At 36.7% G+C, this 18103-nt stretch overlaps 1 protein-coding gene across 1 annotated transcript in view; it reads right to left on the reverse strand.

Annotated features, from left to right (window-relative positions):
• Nucleotides 1-16417, reverse strand: part of LOC111196431 (interferon-induced very large GTPase 1-like) — a 34853-nt gene extending 18436 nt beyond the window's left edge. Inside the window, exon 1 of the mRNA XM_049473440.1 lies at nt 16211-16417. Within this exon, the coding sequence (XP_049329397.1) occupies nt 16211-16417 (207 nt within the window). The remainder of the gene's footprint in view (nt 1-16210) is intronic.
• Between the last annotated feature and the right edge of the window lie 1686 nt (nt 16418-18103).

Raw genomic sequence — 18103 nt, forward strand, 5'->3', positions numbered from 1 at the left:
CCTTCTCTGGCTACAAAATAAACTGGGACAAAAGTGAAATGATGCCTCTTGGTAAAAAGATTGATATGCAGTTATTTTCTAAAGTTCCATTCAAACTTGCACTGGAAAGATTTACATATTTGGGCATTGAGATAACAAAAAAGCAGAAGTACTAATTAAAGTGAATTGGCAGAACAAAATTAACCAGCTGAAGGAAAATATATCAGCTTGGAAAACTCTACCTTTACTTACGGTGGGAAGAATCAATGCAATTAATATGGTCACTCTTACTCGATTTCTCTATTTGTTTCAATCTGCAGGTGTTTTCATCCCACAGAGTTATTTCAAACATTCATATAGAATTACAAAACAGCCTCTCAGAATCTCACAGAAGCATTTATGTAGAATAAAAGCAGCAGGTCGTTTTGTTTTTGGGCTGCAAATTTAAATTTTCTCTTGTTTTGGCGGAAACATCCATCAGATCAAGAATGTGAAATTCCCTCTCGGCTGGTCATTGAAAGTTCTGTGTCAAAATACCTCTTTATTAAGCTTACTTAATAGTCCGATCCAAACACAGAAATCTTTATACTACAATAATTTCATGATTTACAATACCCTGAAAAATTGGAGACAAATCAAGACATATTAAAAAAGCTCCCGACATGTACATAGATAATTCCATATGTAATAACCACACCTTTCCAGCAGCAGTGAAGAATGCTGTCTTCTTGCAATGGAAAAGTAAAGGTATAAAAACTATTGAAGATCTTTATATTGACAACAGTTTTGCTATTCAACATTCCAACAACTGCAAAATAAATAGAATACATTTTTTTTGCATATTTACAAATTCAGCATTTTTTTTTTAAAACACACTTAACTGAGTTTAAAACCAAACCGCATCATTCTTCTTTGGAGAAGATTCTTACTATCTGTTTTTTATAATATCATATATGGACAATATCATTCAGTCCAACAGTCCTTCATACAAGCATGGATGGATTAACTTGGTATAGAGATTACTTCTGAACAATGGGAAGATGCGCTAAAAAATATCAAGTGTTCAATCAATACATACATTGATGCAGTTTAATATAGTTCACAGACTTCACTGTTCCAAGTCCAAATTACATACGATTTTCCCTGAGATTTCTCCCATATGCAGCAAATGTAATACCGAAGAATGAACACTGTTTCATATTTTTTTCTTCAGTGTTTAATAAGTGTGCAAGACCCCTTAGTAGCTATATTGGGAATTAAAGATTCTTATCTATGTCTGAACAAATTTAAAAAACAAGCAGTTTCTCTTGGCAAACAGATTAATAACAGTGGAAATCAGAAGCTAACTGATAGACCTGATAGAGTTTTTTTTTTTTTTTTTGCAAAAATATGGTAACCAATTCTGGACCATACAGAGGAAAGATAACTGTGATGTCCCCACCTATTGTGCACCTTTTTTAATGATTTTTTTATACAGTTCTGTAATACTATCCAAAAATGCATCTCTAAATGTTGAGTTTACTGCCATTTTAGGCAAGGAAGATTGCTGTGTATGTGTCAGTTTTTAGTTGAAGGCTTTTTACTATTCCCTTATAACTGTTTGTTACAATGTCTTATTGTGTTTTTTCCCCTTTTCCTTTTGGTATTTCTTAAATTTCTTCAAAATTCTCCTGATCTGCAACTACAGGAAACATTTGGTTGAGGTTGTTGCTGCCAAAAGAGGGTCATCCAGTTATTAAAACCAAAGGTTCACATATTTTTTCCACCCGGCACTGTGAATGTTAACCTCACGGTCCAGATGTTTCATGCCTACATACACACCCCACATCATACCTTGCACACCAGACTACACACACATACACACTTTACATCCCACAACAGAACCCAAACCATACTCCGCACACCCCTAACACCATACTACACAAAACACACACACTCCATTTCCCACCCCACCCCAAGCTACATAAACACTCCACATCACACTCCCCATACTACACACACCACAGACTCCACATCACACTACAAACACCCCACAGACACTCTACACTCCATATTACACACCCACACACTAGATTACACACTCCACACCCCACAACAGAACCCAAACCACACTCCACACACCCCTAACACCATACTACACACACCACACAAACTTCACACCCCATTCCCATACTACACACACCCCACACTACAAACACTCCAGACACACTCCACTTCCCACACCACACCACAGCAATCAGTTATCAGTTAGCAACACCTTAGCAACCACTTGGAATACCTTAGCAACTGCCTAGCAACCAGTTAGAAACACCTTAGCTACCACTACAGAAATGATAGCAACTGCCTAGCAACCAGTTAGCAACACCTTAGCAACCACCTGGAATACGTTAGCAATTGCCAAGAAACAGCTTATCAATCACTTCAGAAATTATAGAAACTGCCTAGCAACCACTTAGCAACATCTTACCAAATACCTGGGATGTGAATCTCCCATGCAAAATCTTAGCAACCTCCAAAGCAACCATCTAGAGTAGTAAAGCAACCATTTTACCACACACAGCGCACATCCCACACCCTGCAAACTCCACACCACAGAACACATACAGCATACCACAGAATAAACACAACCCACATACATAATCTACATCACACGCCACAACATACACTCTACACAGCACTCTTCACAACACACTAACACACCACACATTCCATATACTGTATATACGTTAGGGGTGAAAAGATTACTTGAGTAATTCGAGTTACTCAATAAAAAAAAATAACAAGTAATTTTCCGTGCCTCGAGGAATCGTTTATTTAATTCAAAAACTCACAGCACAGAATTTCGTGCTGAATTTTGACACAATGCACTTAGCGTTACGTCACCCACGCAAAAGAAAAAGAAGGAGGCGGTGGAGGTTTTTAGTTGAGCAGGGGGGAGGCGAAATAGCGATAACGTACAAGAAGAAAAGGGCAGTAGGAAAAGACAGAAAATGTCCAAAGTATGGGAGCCATTTTAGGCTTGACAGCAAGAACAACTCGGTGACATGTATTTGGTACAGCATGGTTCTTGCCTACCACAATAGCACCTCGTGAATGCTGCACCATCTCAGCCCAAGACACCCAGAATGGAGCGGTGGAGCTGAGACAAAGTAAATTAAACTTATTAGATATCAATAAGATTAACAGCCCTGTGGAGTGCTGATTATTAGGAATACTGCCTAATGTGTGGCTAGTTTATTTCAACGGGCACTGTGGAGTTTAAATAAACAATAAATCTTAGATGGACGACTTTTATTTACAAAGCGCCATTATGTAGAACCGAGCAAGCAGCTGAAGTAACAAATAGCATTTTAAACATGATAGTCACAGACTTGCGCCCACTGAGCACAGTGCAGTATGCCAGTTTTAAAGCAATGATTTTAACTTTCCATCCCAATTATGAGCTTCCATCAAGAACTTTCTTCACCAAACAAATGGAGAAAAAGTATGAGGATGTCAAGCCAACATGAAGCAATCCCTGCAAGAGGCTGAGAGCATTGCACTCACAACTAAGAATCGCAACAGAAGCTTATATGGGGTGACATGCCACTATCTTGGGAAGAATTGGAAAATGGTGTCCCACCGCCTGACAACAATGCCCCTTGAGGAGAGACATACAGCTGCAAATATTGCACAATGGATTGAGGAGGTGATAACCAAGTTTGACACTACAGCAGAGAAAATCAAAGCTGTCGTCCATGACAATGAAGCTAATAATGTTGCAGCATAGAAGATTTTGTAGGAAAGGCATGGATGGGAATCAGTGTGTTGTGCTGAGCACACCCTTAACTTGGTTGTTCAAAGCTCTCTGAGGATTTATCTGGCTATCCCAAAGTGTGTTGCTGCTGCAAGAAGCCTTGTAGAACACTTCAAAAACTTTCATGCGCCAAGTTGAAGGACAAGCCGAAACAAATGAATGTCATAGAGAAGGTGCTGATGCAAGATGTCTGTACACGCTGAAACAGCACCTACGCCATGTTGTTCAGACTACAGGAAAAGAGATGGTCGGTGACTGCCACACTCTCTGATCCAGCAGTGACTCCAAAAGAGAAACACTACCTGGACCTCAAATCTAAAAACAGTGGCACCAGATTGAGGAGCTGAACCGTTTCCTTGAGCCCTTTCAATCAGCTACAGTGTTTCTGAGTGGACAGCAATATGTCAAACTCTCTGCACTTCCACATCTTGTGCACAAACTCAAGCAGAACATACAGAGGCCAGAACCTGAGACTGCACCTGTGAGGTCATTCCAGACTCATGCAGCAGAACAGGTCACAGAACAATGGGAAGGACTTACTCCTGAATCTCAAAACATCACCCTGCTCGCTGCTGCTTTGGATTCCAGGTTTCAAAAACTGAGTTTTTTTTTCCTGCTGATGAAGTATTCAAGGGGCAAAATGCAGAACGAGCCATGGCAAATGCTGCCGAACAGCAAGTGAGACAGCCCACCGCATGTATCCATGAAGCATCCAGCACAGAAGCACCAGCAACATATGCCAAGGAGGCTACATCGTTCTTTGACACCACCACCAGTGATGAAGACCAAGATGAGGAGCTGCAGTACTGTAATGCTGTACAGCAGGAGGTAAGTAAATCATTTAGTTTTTAATTTTTAGCAATCTTTTAGATTGCTTTAAAAAAAGAGGGCAATCCTAAGCCCTGAGCATGTTTACATGCTTACTGTCCTGCAATGCAATCAAATGCTCCTTTAAAGGAACACAAACACACACACACACACACACACACACAAGCTAATGTTTGTCTTTTTTATTGATTGACATATATTTTTGATACATACAGTTTAAAGTAATTCAATTTAATTTATTTTTTACTTGTGGTATTTATTTCTATATTTGTTTTATTTATTTCTGTTTGTGTTTGCAATTTGAATGTACATTGTGAATTTACAAATGTAACTTATCTAAACAAGGAAAACAATTAATTATTAAGTGAAATGAAAGAAACAACTTAGTTACCATCTGACAAGCTTTGTCAAGCTAACTGCCAAACAACACATGCTTCCGTGGCGTACCCCATTTCCTAGTTTTTGTGCGTGCGCACACTTTCACTCCAGAAGCTACTCAGAGTTTTAAAAATGAGGCCCCTGGGCTTCACATAACCTAGGAGGTTGATGGCTCTGTGTCAGAGCATTGTTTATAATTTCTTGGACAAATCAGGCCTTAATGATTAACATTATTACCATGATTATGGTCACAAATTACTTGTGCTTGAGTGAATAATTAAATAGCAAATTAAGTGATTAAATTTTTAATTCTGTCATGATACATGTGATGAAAAAAATAGGTGGCAGCTAGGTGGCAGTAAACACACACACACACCCTTTATATTTACAATACAAGCCAGGTCTATTGCATATTAAATGTTATATATTTAAAAATTAAAAGAATTTAAACCATATCACACTGAAGACTAATACCAAGTGTGTATGATGCAGCTAGGTGGCAGTAAACACACACACTCTTTATATTTACAATATGGTTTAATTCCTATAAAAGTTAAAATATATAATATTTAATATACATTTGAATTGGCAGTGAATCCAAATTCTAAAGTGTGTGTGTGTGTTTACTGCCACCTAGCTGCATGATATGGTTTAAATTCTATCAAGTTTTAAATATATAACATTTAATATGCAATAGACTTGGCTTGTATTGTAAATATAAAGGGTGTGTGTGTTTACTGCCACCTAGCTGTGTCATACACAGTTGCTGAAATGCTATTGAATTTGTGATTATATAAAATACAATATATAATAGAGTTGTACGAATTTTACATAATAATAATAATGGGTGTGCAGTTGTCTCCATGACTTAAGGTAAACATCCCCGTTATTTTGATGTGTATGAATCCTAAGGATATAGAGCTTTTGGTGTTTTTTTTCCTTAAAGCAGTCTATTCTTATCCTGGAACATTAATAGGCGTTTGTATGCACTGAAGTAATTTGGAGGTAAATAAATGAGTGTGTATAAATGTAGAGGTGGTCTAGAAGTACATGTATTTCATTCTGACTGGAAAGTGCTCTCAGTTTTTCGGTATTAACGCTAAAATGGCGTTAAAATTACCGTGCTTACAACGGCAGTTTTTACTGAAGATTGTATGTATTACATCATATTTAACAAAAATCCAGCATCAACAAGAGCGCTCTAATCTGTTCCTCTTCCCAACAGCGTGCTGCTCTTTTAGGGACCGTGGCACAATTACATTAAACGAACAAAACTATTAAACTGTCTCAAATGTGATTTCATGATGGCAAAACCAACATTACGTTTTACAAACATATATCTCTTACATATTACAATCCTTATTTTCTTTTTAGTTAATTTATTAATTTATATTTTATACAAACTAATGCATTAAACTCAGTTATCAATGAATGTAATAGTCTCAAATCAAATCATCATGTACAGATATATAATCCTTACATATTACAAGGCTTATTTTTTAATTAGTCAGTTTATTTTTTATATAATAAATTTAATAGTTAAATAAATGCATTAAACGCAATGATCATTAAAAGTAATAATTTAAAACCAACTTTGTCATGTACAGCTATTCCTTGCATATTGCAATGCTTATTTTTTTTATTAGTCAGTTCACTTATTTTATATAAATTAAATATCAAATAAATGCATTGAATTCAATCCTCATTGGAAGTAATCGTCATCAAATCAAACTGGATTTTTGTTAAATCTGATTTAATACATACAATCTTCAGTAAAAAACTGTGGTAGTAGTTTGTTGTGTTCCCTCATTGATGCAAAAAACTACAATTACATTGATGAATCTACAATTTGCAAATATTACTAAAACTAAAACTAAATAATGCAAAAAACTTCAAAAGTGAAACTAACTTTACTGTAACTGTTAGCTCTATGTATACCAACGTCTGCTCTCAGATATAACAAAACAATCATCAAAATAAATAATTAAATTATGACTTTATTAAATCACCAATTGCTTATCCTATGTTTCTTTTCATGATGAAGTAGGTAAATAATATACATTACCCCAGCAGGTCTCTGCTTAGGACCACTACAGGCCATCTTTTCTTCTTGGTTTGCTCATCTGCTGTCCATCAGTTCAGAGCAGAGAATGAAAGTTGCACTGTCTCCACAGCCTTATATCAGTCTCAGACTGTAGCGCGACAGCAAACCGAGATTTCAAAATAAAAGTCTATAACGAGCTCTACCACCTACAGGGGGGAGTTCTGCAGCCAACATCCCGCTCAGTCTCAAACGGTCGATCATTTCCCTTAGCTCAGAGCCTTTTCTTCTAAACCACTTTTTGTAAATTCCCATTTCTGAACCCCCCTGTCTCTCACCACTGAATAGCAGTTTGTTTACAGGATGTAATCAGACCTGATCTGAAGAAATTATTCTCAACTAGCATCGCACACAGATCTGCCAGGTTTGCAGTTTTCTTGTCAAATTGGGCTTGTTTGAAAAAATAGTTGCAGGTGAAAATACAAATTTCACAGGCTACTTCTAAATGGGAGAAATGCGTGAGCTTGTAGGAAAGAGAAAACAGGGCAATGAAATAGATATAGGGCATATTGTGAACTTTGGAGAACATGGATGTCACAAACAGAAAATTATGTTTAGTCATCAGATACTACAACAAGAAACACTAATAAATCATTATGGCACTGGCATTTGGTGATTTACTGACCATGGAAAATGCTTTTTCTCGAATTATAAAATAAAGTTATTATAAAAACATTAATAATTGCAATATGGTTGATAATATGCTGATATATTATTATAAATATTTAGCAATATTTATAATAATAATACCATTATAATCAAAATGTTTCAAACAGTATGAATTTGAATATACAATAAAAACAAAGTAAGATTAATAGAGGTTTTACGTGTACTCTACCCAGTTCTTTTGCCAAATATAACCTGTTTGCTTCAAACATTTGCGACAACCTTAAATTTTGAGCTAGGATAAAGATCAGGATATTTTTCTGGATCTGGCAACCCTGATCACACACAACACTCTCTCTAGCAGTTCTAGCAGTGCCTAGCAAAATTATTCTAATAATAAAAATCTTTTATGGAAACTGAGCCCAGTGCAGTTTTTATTTTCTCTTCTTGTTTTGAGGTGCAGTACTATGTGTTTAATAGGCACATCAAGTTAGATAGGTAGCTAATCCTGATACAGAGCATCCAAATGGATGATAAACACAAATAAATATTTCCTCAAAAGAGAAAGATGCTGTTCGATGGTGTTTTAGAGCCCTTTTTCAAAAGCTCTATTGCACAAGTCAGACACAAGTTTAATATCCATTTACAGTGTTTTTCTGAAGCAATTGGAGGCATTACAGTATTAAAATCAGCCACAATTCCCTTCCTTCTCCAGTAAACTTATAAATTCAACTCAGTGTGCATCAATATTATCCTTTAAGCTACAGTAGTAATATATTTAAACAGACCTATAGTTACTTCCTCGTATCCAGAGTTTTAGAAAGTTTTGTCTCTTGTGCTGAATAAGTGACTCCGGACTCAGGACCAATTCTAGGCTCGTCTGGGCGACGAGAGGATATTTTCTCTGAGCTGTGGATTGATTGCGCAATTCTATTCCTCTCACTCCAGTCACTGCAGTGCATTAGCTTGTTATGCTAACTGGCTAGCATTATCTAGCGACCTTTGTGCTCCTTTGACGGCCCTGTTCTACACAGCACTCCACAGTGCCTCTGTATGTGAAAAATGCATGTGGTTCTAAATTGCCCTCCGGTATACTGTATAAACTGGTACACTGGTCACAGAGGTGACAGGTTTTAGAAAACAGCAGCACAACCACAACTGGCCACCGTCCAGCAGAGCAGAAAACAACGTGGCACACTGCATGCAATGTGTAAGCAACTTTAGGCTGCTTTTCACTTTGCCCACCATCCTGCTGGACACTGGTCAGTTGTGGTCAGGGCCGGAGTGGGCCCCTTTTTCAGCCTGGGAGTTTCATGCCCAAATCCGGCCCACTTTTTCCATGGAGGAGGAATTTGAATAAATGAAACAGCAGCTAGCTCTTACAATGCCTTTTTATTGCATATAAGTTCAAGTATATGTTGGTAAGATAACAGAACACCCTTCACTTAAACATGTTTCATTCAAATTTAAATCAGATAAAGATTTAAAAGGTAAAACATTTAATCTGATGAATTAATATTACTTAGAAGCCTTTACAAAATTAATTGAAAACACTTAAAATTATTTAATTGAACATGTAATGGTCAACATATGGTAAAAAACAGGAATGTTTTTAGTTGCTTTTCCGATTTTCTTTTTATTTATTTTTTATTTACAGATCCATAAAGAATCACCATATAAAATTATAAACTGTTCCCTTTCACTGGTTAGATATTATAGCGATTTAAACTTGGAATGGTATTTTCTTTCTCCAAAGGAGAAAGCTGCTCCAGTTTCTGTGGTGCTGCTGTGTTCTCTTTACCTCCTTGGTGAAGCTGTTTAATCCATTTGTTAAACTGTTATATTTATACCATTTTAACGGTCATTAGATTGTTGTTTCTGTCCATTCTTTTGTTTTGTTTATATATACATTTTTCCTTTGAGTGTGGTTTGGTTTGTTAAATTTCATCCCCAGACGTGAATTTGCTTTTTCCATTTTTTTTTTTTTTCAGTATTACAAGTCTTAGTCATTTTCTTTGGTTGTGTGGAGTTTTTCGTTTCTTTTTTTTTTTTAAATTCGTTAGATTATATTTTTGTCAACATTTTGGATTTATTTTCGCTTGTTATTTTTCTAATAATAATAGTAATTAAATAATTTATTTTCTTTTGTTCTTTTTTTATGGGACGAATAACATAAAAGTAAGGCAGTGAAACACCGCTCGTTTTTTTTGGTTCCTCTTGCGCAAGCATTTCAGCACAGCTAACCAAGAAATGGCTTTGTGCTTTTAATATGAGCTCAGGCTCAACATGTGCCATTGTCGGGTGCCACAACAACAACTCGTTGTTACTCGTTTTACGTTGTTATTGGAAAGTACATGCTTTGAACACTAGCAGCTTCGTAAACACTGTTAGAGCTGCTCCCTTCAAAATAATCAGTTTCTCTGATTTAACTATCTATAAGTATAGTTAAGTAAAATGAACATTGTTGTTTTATTCTATAAACTACAGATATTTCTCCCAAATTCCAAATAAAAATATTATAATTTAGAGCATTTATTTGCAGAAAATGAGAAACAGTCAAATTAACGTGTTGTAGTGTGGGGATGAGAGGTCAGGAGGTTACCAGAGGGTTAGGTTGGCGAGACACCAAAAGGCTCAGAAGACAGGTAAGGATCCCTTTTCAAAGTGTTTATTGTGCAAAAAACACCCAAAAAACAGAAACCAAAACAAAACAAAAGCACACAAAATCAAACTATACACTATATACACTATTTACACTGGTGGGAAGTAACAGGTGGAATGGCTGCTCCACCTCTGGACAACACTCTTGGTAGCAAAGCATTTCAGGTTCCACACAATCCTAGTGACCTGCTTCCCGTGTTAACCCCAGTGTTCCCAGCCATGAAGCAAGTTTTCTTTCAGGATAACTTTGTATGCGGCTTGATTCATGCGCCATTCAAAAATACCAACCTGCCCAATTCCAGCCTTGATGAAGCATCCCCTGATCATTACCAATCCTCCACCAAATTTCACAGTGAATGCAAGTACACCTCTGCAGGTCTCCATCTAAACATTTGATGGCCAGATGTTGAGCAAAGCTGAACATTGGACTCATCAGAGAAAATGACCTTATTCCAGTCCTCTATAGTCCAATTCTTATGATCTTTTGCAAACTTCAGGCTCTTCTTTGCTTCTCATCAAAGAAGGTTTTTTTTCTAGAGTCCAGCCTCTAAGAGATTGTTTGGAACTGTTTTTTCCATGCACTTCACCCCACCTGCCATTTGCCCCCACCCCCTTATTAAATTTCTCATTTTCTGCAAATAAATGCTCTAAATGACAATATTTGTATTTTTAACTTAGCAGAAATGTTGTCAGTGGTGGTTTATAGAATATAACCAAAATGTTCATTTTACTTAAATATATACCTATAAAAGTCACCACAATTTTTTATGTCACCTGTACTGTGCAATCACCTAGTATTACTGGCCATATTTTTTATATAAAGCAGCAATGAACGCCCAGTTTTTGACTCTCTTATAATGTAAACACTCTAACTGGAAACAAAAAAACAGCTTCAGCTAGGAATCATGGGAAAGGTTAAAGTTCAGGAAAATCATAAATTGAGATAACAGGAGGAGGAAGGCCAGAATCAGAGCACTTAAAGTGCTTGCACACTGCACGTGGTAGGCGCACTACAGTACGCTGACCCCCATTGGATTCAATTGTTTCTACAGTGGCAGAGCAATTTGACACTGTCATAGAGGAGCACAGAAAGCGGTGCTTTCCACTCACGCCCATAGTCATAGCTACTGCGATCAAAGTTCAACATGGTTCAACTTTAACCTCGCATTAAGAGATAATGCTGCAGAAAACCCATGACATATTTTTTTTTTACCAACATTATCTTTATTGTTTTATCACAATTAGATTTTTACAACACTGTTTTAAAACACAGCTAAACACTAAACATTTTAACAAACCTTCCCTCTTAAAAACACGAAAAGGAAATGAAAGAAAATAAAAAATAAAAAAATATATATATAATATTTAAAAAAATAAAATAAATAAATTGTTTCTTTCTTAAAGGGGTTTCTAAGGTAAGGGGTGTTATGGTTATCGTTGTTTCCTTAGCTAACTTTTTTGCGTCAGGAGGGGAAAACACATATTTTAAACGATTTTAAACTTTGCAGAGGATTACTTATACAGTCACTGTCTCGTGTAACACATGTGATAAATCTGTGTTCTCTAGGAAATAAAGGAATGGGCCCCAAATATCATAAAATGAAGAATATTTACCTTTAATGGCGTAAGTAATTCCCCTAACCATTTAGCTATCCCTGGCGCATTTACTTTCTTCCAAAATAAAGCAATAACTCTCTTAGCCAATAATATACCAATATCTAAAAACTGTTGTTGTCTGTGTCTAAGTTTAAAATTTCTTGGATATACACCCAGTATGAAGAGCTTTGGATCGAGAGGTATTTCTAGAATATCCTGGATATAGTGTCTCACTGCCTCCCAGTATTGTCGTATGTGGACGCACTGCCACAGACAGTGAAAAAGAGTCCCCTTTTCTGTACCACACTTAGAACATACATCAGGCACTGCACTGTTGTATTTGTTTAACCTTTCAGGGGTTATGTACGTAATAGCCAATTGTATTGCAATAGCTTGAGTCGCGAATTAACTGTGAATGAGCTTTGGTACATGCCATCTCCCACTCCTCAATGGAAATATCCTCCTGTAGGTCCCCTCTCCATGCTCTATGGATGTTTCTGAGGATTAATAATAAATAAATAATGCCACTCCCCTGAGCATTCTCAACCATTAGTTTTGCTATTTTGGACAAAACAGGGATGGAAAGTGACTGATTTTGCTGAGTTTTAATAAAATTTCTCAACTGTAAGTATTTAAAAAATGATTACGTGATATATCATATTTATCAGCTATTTCTTGAAAAGACATAAGCCATTCACATACAGGTTTGTATAAATCCACTATTGCTTGGATTCCTTTTTTAGCACAAATTTTAAACCCCCCATCTAACCTCCCTGCTGAGAATGAATCGTTACCCCATATTGGACTGAACCGAGAGAGGGATGACGTTTCTCCAATGTATTTTTTAACTTTTTTAACACCGCAATCATGTTTCTCACTATAGGATTCTTAGTATTTTTTTTTTTAGGTTTTTACTAGAAGCTGAATAGAGATACAAGGGAAGAGGTACACCCAAAAGATGGCCCTCCATCTCTCTCCAAAGAGGAGCATCCTTTTCTGTAAAGTAAAACATTAACCCCCTTATCTGTGCTGCCCAATAATACCACAGAATATTGGGGCACCTAAGCCCCCCTCTTTCATAGGGTAGGTACAACAGTGAAATGCGCAGCCTAGATCGTCTATTGCCCCAAAGAAAACGAAGGAAAAGGGTAAGTAAAAGTAAGAAAATAAATTACTAGGTGGTGGTAATGGCAGATTTTGAAACAAATGCAGCAGTTTCGGCAATATATTAATTTTAAGAACGTTAATTTTCCCTGTTAGCGACATTGGAATAGATATCCATCTGTCAAGTGAATTTGAAATCTCTTCTAGTGTTTGTAGTTAGTTTCTACTATATTTTCTTGACTTGGTACAATTTGAATGCCTAAATATGTAAAACATTCCTCAACTTTGAATTGGCGTGTCACCTCTGGTGGGTTTTTCCTTTCTGTTTGATTTAATAACATTATAGAAGTTTTAGATTTATTTATCTTATAACCTGAGATTGCCCCAAAATTATTATTCAATTCCAGCAAAGCAGGAATAGAAGTTTCCAGATCTTTTAGAAAAAGAATGACATCGTCTGCATATAATGCTCAACGGTGTTCCTGTTCTCCTATAGTTATTCCGGAAATACTGGTATGATTTCTTACTGCAATTGCAAGAGGTTCTATAGCCAAAGTAAACAATAGTGGGGACAAAGGATCCCCTGTCTACACCCTCGCTTCACCTGAATAGATTTTGATATATTTCCATTGATCAGTATTTCTGCATATGGTTCTGTATACAGCAAACGTATCCATTTACAAAAATTCTCTCCCAGTCCAAACCGTTCAAGGATTTCAAATAGGTATGGCCATTCCACCCTGTCAAACGCCTTTTCAGCGTCTAATGCTAGCAAAGCTGTGTCAGAGGCATTCTTTTGATAATAAAGTATGTTCAACAATCTTCTAACATTGTGGAAGCCCTGTCTGCCTATAATAAAACCATTTTGATCCTTTCCTAATATCTCTGGTATTATTTCATCAATACTTCTCGCTAAGACTTTGCATAACACCTTTACGTCAGAATTTAACCGACTAATTGGCCTCAGATTCTCACATTTATTGTTTAATTTACATGGTTTTGGAAGTAAAGTAATCAGAGCTCCTCTTAAAGAGGGTGGAAGAATTCCCTCCCTAAATGCTTCCTTAAACATTTCTAAAAGGGGAGTTTTTAATCTTTTCTTGTTTTTTTTTTTATATATTTCAATAGGCAGACCATCTGGCCCTGGTGTTTTTCCTACATTTATACTATCAATTGCTGTAGATATTTCTTTCAAAGTTATTTCTTCCTCTAAATCAATTTTAGTTGCTTCTGGTATCGAGGGTCAATGCATATTTTCTAGAAACTCTTTTAATTTTGAGTTATCCTGCGTAATTTCTGAACTATAGAGCTTTTCATAAAATGTCCTAAACATATCATTTATTTCAATTGGATCTACAATTTCTTTCCCTTGATTATTCTGCAACGACATAATACTCCTTCCATTCTGCATTCTACTGTTTAATACGCAAGGCAAGTACTTTTCCTGCTTTTTCCCCCTGATTGTAGAAAGTTTGTTTAAGTCGCAATAGACTTGTCACTGCTTTAGATGCTGACAATTCATTATATTGTGCGTGTAGTAATAATAATTGTTGGTGCACTTCAGGAGACCTTGAATGGTAGTAATTCCGTTCTAGCTGTTTTAATTCTGCTTCCAACATTTTAGCCTTCTGATACATCTGCCTAGCTTTATTACTAGTGATACTAATTATCTGGCCCCTAATAAATGCCTTAAAAGCTTCCCACCTTGTACTAGCAGATGTTTCTGATGTATTTGTTTCAAAATAGTATTTTATTTTTTCATCCAAATAGGAGACAAAGCTCGGATCCTCCAGCCATTTTTGTTTAAATCGCCATCTTGAGGTACATTGCATCAATTTAGCCTTTCGATACACTAAGAAATTGGGGGCGTGATCTGAAATTACAATTGCTTCATAAGAGCATTCTTTAATTTTATGCTTTATGTTTACAGATATTAAAAATAAATCAATTCGAGAGTAAGTCTTGTGTGTACTGGAATAACATGAAAAAGGTGTATCATTAGGGTTATATACCCTCCATACATCTATTAGATTAAGTTCTTTCATAAAATGGTGTATAACCCCCCTACTTCTTAGGTGTGACTGGTCTACTCCTGAGCTCCTGTCTCTCCCCGGGTCTAAGGTGCAGTTAAAGTCACCTGCTATTATATAACTTCCAGAGAGTGTAGATAAAGTGAGAAATAGATTCTGAAAAAATGAAGGATTTGTCTATATTTGGGGCATAAATATTCAATAGAATTAATTCCTCCTTTAGTAGAGTTCCTTGAATTATAATGTATCGTCCTAACTTATCTTTAATTAGCTTAGTCACCTTTAATGGAATAGACTCCTGAATCAAAATCATGACCGCCCCTTGCTTGGGAGTTAATGGGGGCTGAGGATATATTCCCTTTCCATCTTCTTTTAATTTTTAACTCTTCTTTGTGCATTAAATGTGTTTCTTGAAGAAAGACCACATTAGATTGCATTAGTTTAATTCTACTTATTACTTGTTTAACCTTTTTTAGTTTCCGTAACCCTCTGCAATTCCATGATGTAATTTTAATGTTTAGGTCCTTAAACATATTACATATAAAGAAACAGATTTCCCCATTTCTTAAAGTCCTTCACTATTATGCAAAAAGCAGAAAAGTCTAAACTGATAACCTGACTTTTACCCCAACTCATGTTTTGCAATGACAAAAAAAGAAAAAACTGCAAAAAAAAAAGGTAGAGAACAAATTACAACCCCTAACAAACATGAACTCCCTTTCAGTTTCCAAAAACTGAGTACCCCCAACTTTAGGGTTTCCCAAATAGCAAACTGTTCCTCTCTAAAACGAGGATCAGCAAAACTGCTTACCAAAATCCAGATTTAACGTCTGCTGCCTCTTATTTCTACACATTTTTACAAAAATATATATAAATTATTAGGACTGTATATCGTACCACGTCACCTTACTAAATAGTAAATTATGTCCGATTGAAAAGAACATGTAGAATTACTACTCGTTATTTAAAATAGAGTCACAACTTAAACCAAGAATAAGGGCTAGTGTCCATTTTTGAAGAAAACAACCTTTTGTCAATAATAACCTAAACCTTAGTATTTGCAGTCCTTAACAGTACAATTCTTTTAGGTATTGTAACCTATGGGCGGATTCTATTAAAGATGTCCATTACCTTCACTTGCTTCAGCTTCTTCAGCCTCACTCCGTCAAACTCCTTTCGCCTCCGGTGAACACCTGCTGCTAGATCTTGGTAGAACCGCACCGGCTGGTTCTTATAGAGGATCTGCTCTTTCACCTTGGCTGCTTTCAACACTGCTTCTTTATCCTTGTAATTCAGAAACTTCATTATCACCGTTCTTGGGGAATTGGTGATCTCCATTCTTGGACCAACTCTGTGAGCCCTCTCTATTTTGAATTTTGTGGTAGAGGGCTCCGTTCCTAACACATCTGGTATCCAACTCTCGAGAAAACCACTCGCGTCGGAGCCCTCTGCTCCCTCGGGTAAACCAACTAACTTTAAGTTGGATCTCCTTGCTTTTGCCTCCAAGTCTATTACTTCTTCCTCCAGCCTTTTGTTTTCACCTTCCAGGGATTGCACTTTAGTTTGCAGCGTGATGATATTGTCTTCGGTTGTTGAAATCCTCGTCTCCGCCTGTGTGACTCGTCCGTGATATCTTTCCTCACGTTTTCGATAGCCATTAATATGCCGTCGAATCTGGTGGAAAACTCCGACTTCATTTTGTCTATAGCTGGCAGTATGGTATCGGCTATCTCGTGTGAGCTTTCAGTAGCCGCCGGGTTGATTGTGCCCCCTGTTGTGCCTTCGGGTTCCTGGCTAACACTAGCGTTAGCCGTTCCCTCGGCCTCCATGGCTATGCTAGTAGTTCCAGCACTAGACATGTTGCTCGGCGTTGCGAAGTCCAGCAGCTTGGATTGTAGAGTTTGTTTGTGGCTTTGGCTTGTTTTCTTTTGTAAGTTTGGCATTATCTCTCGTCTCGTGATGAATCTGGATTAAACAACAGTCCCCCAAACAGGTTTTAGAAAGGATTTAATTGACAAGGTAGCAGAGCTGATAAACACACGTCCTCTCAGCTAGCCGCCATAACCGGAAACTCCCCCATGACATATATAACTGGACTTTTTATATTAACTTTTTATACTAACAGCAATCTTACCAGACAACAGTCATACTGCACTGTGCAAATAAATCAGTTGGTTAATTTGTCATGGCTGGACATAACTCAGACACATACAGATGAGAAATGAATACTTTATTAAATAAAGTTAGGATGTGTATATATAGTGGAGTGAACAGGTGAAATCAATACTCAGGTGATTAGTCTTGTTCGACTTAATGCGCACTGCACAAACCGATCAGCACTTGCCTTGGCTTGGTGCATGTCATATAGTTTTTTTCGTCCGTCTTGCTTCTGTGCCTCCACCATGTAATGATTAGATCCACCGTTAAAATCCTGCGAGTGCAAAGCGCCTGCAGGCTTTAAGGTCAGTTCTTGTAGTTGCTTTTTTGGAGCTGCGCGAGCCAAGAGACGCCCTGATGAAGACTGAGCTTAATCCCCATTGGCTAGAAACCCCCCTTCACACACCTGTGATGCTGTTTCTGTTCATTCTAAAGTATAAACATAAATTATAAATCTCTCTTATACTAAATAATACACATTATAATGATATGGTGATAATCCTTGTCATTCGTCATTTTATTATTGTAAAGCAGTAAATTCCTTTTGTATTTTATATTTATTTTCTCTAAATTCTTTGTAAAACTGTTGCTTTGTTGTCTTAAAAACTGCACACAAGAAAGCTTGTTTATTCAATTACCTGCAGAGAAGCCAGGAACCAGTGTATTTTCTTGCTAGCTCCTCCTTTTTACCCATTACAATGTAGTAGGCATAGAGTTTGTTCAGTGCAGAAAGGGAAAATGAGGCTCACTTGGGATTGGATGAACCACTGTTCCCAAATTCTTTGTTTAATCATCAGGTGTACTATTGTTCATTTCATTCAGGTAAGAAAAGGTAAGAAAAGTCAGAGAACTTTTTGATCTAGTAGC

Source organism: Astyanax mexicanus, unplaced genomic scaffold, assembly GCF_023375975.1.
Source record: "Astyanax mexicanus isolate ESR-SI-001 unplaced genomic scaffold, AstMex3_surface scaffold_38, whole genome shotgun sequence".
NCBI classification, from domain to species: Eukaryota; Metazoa; Chordata; class Actinopteri; order Characiformes; family Acestrorhamphidae; genus Astyanax; species Astyanax mexicanus.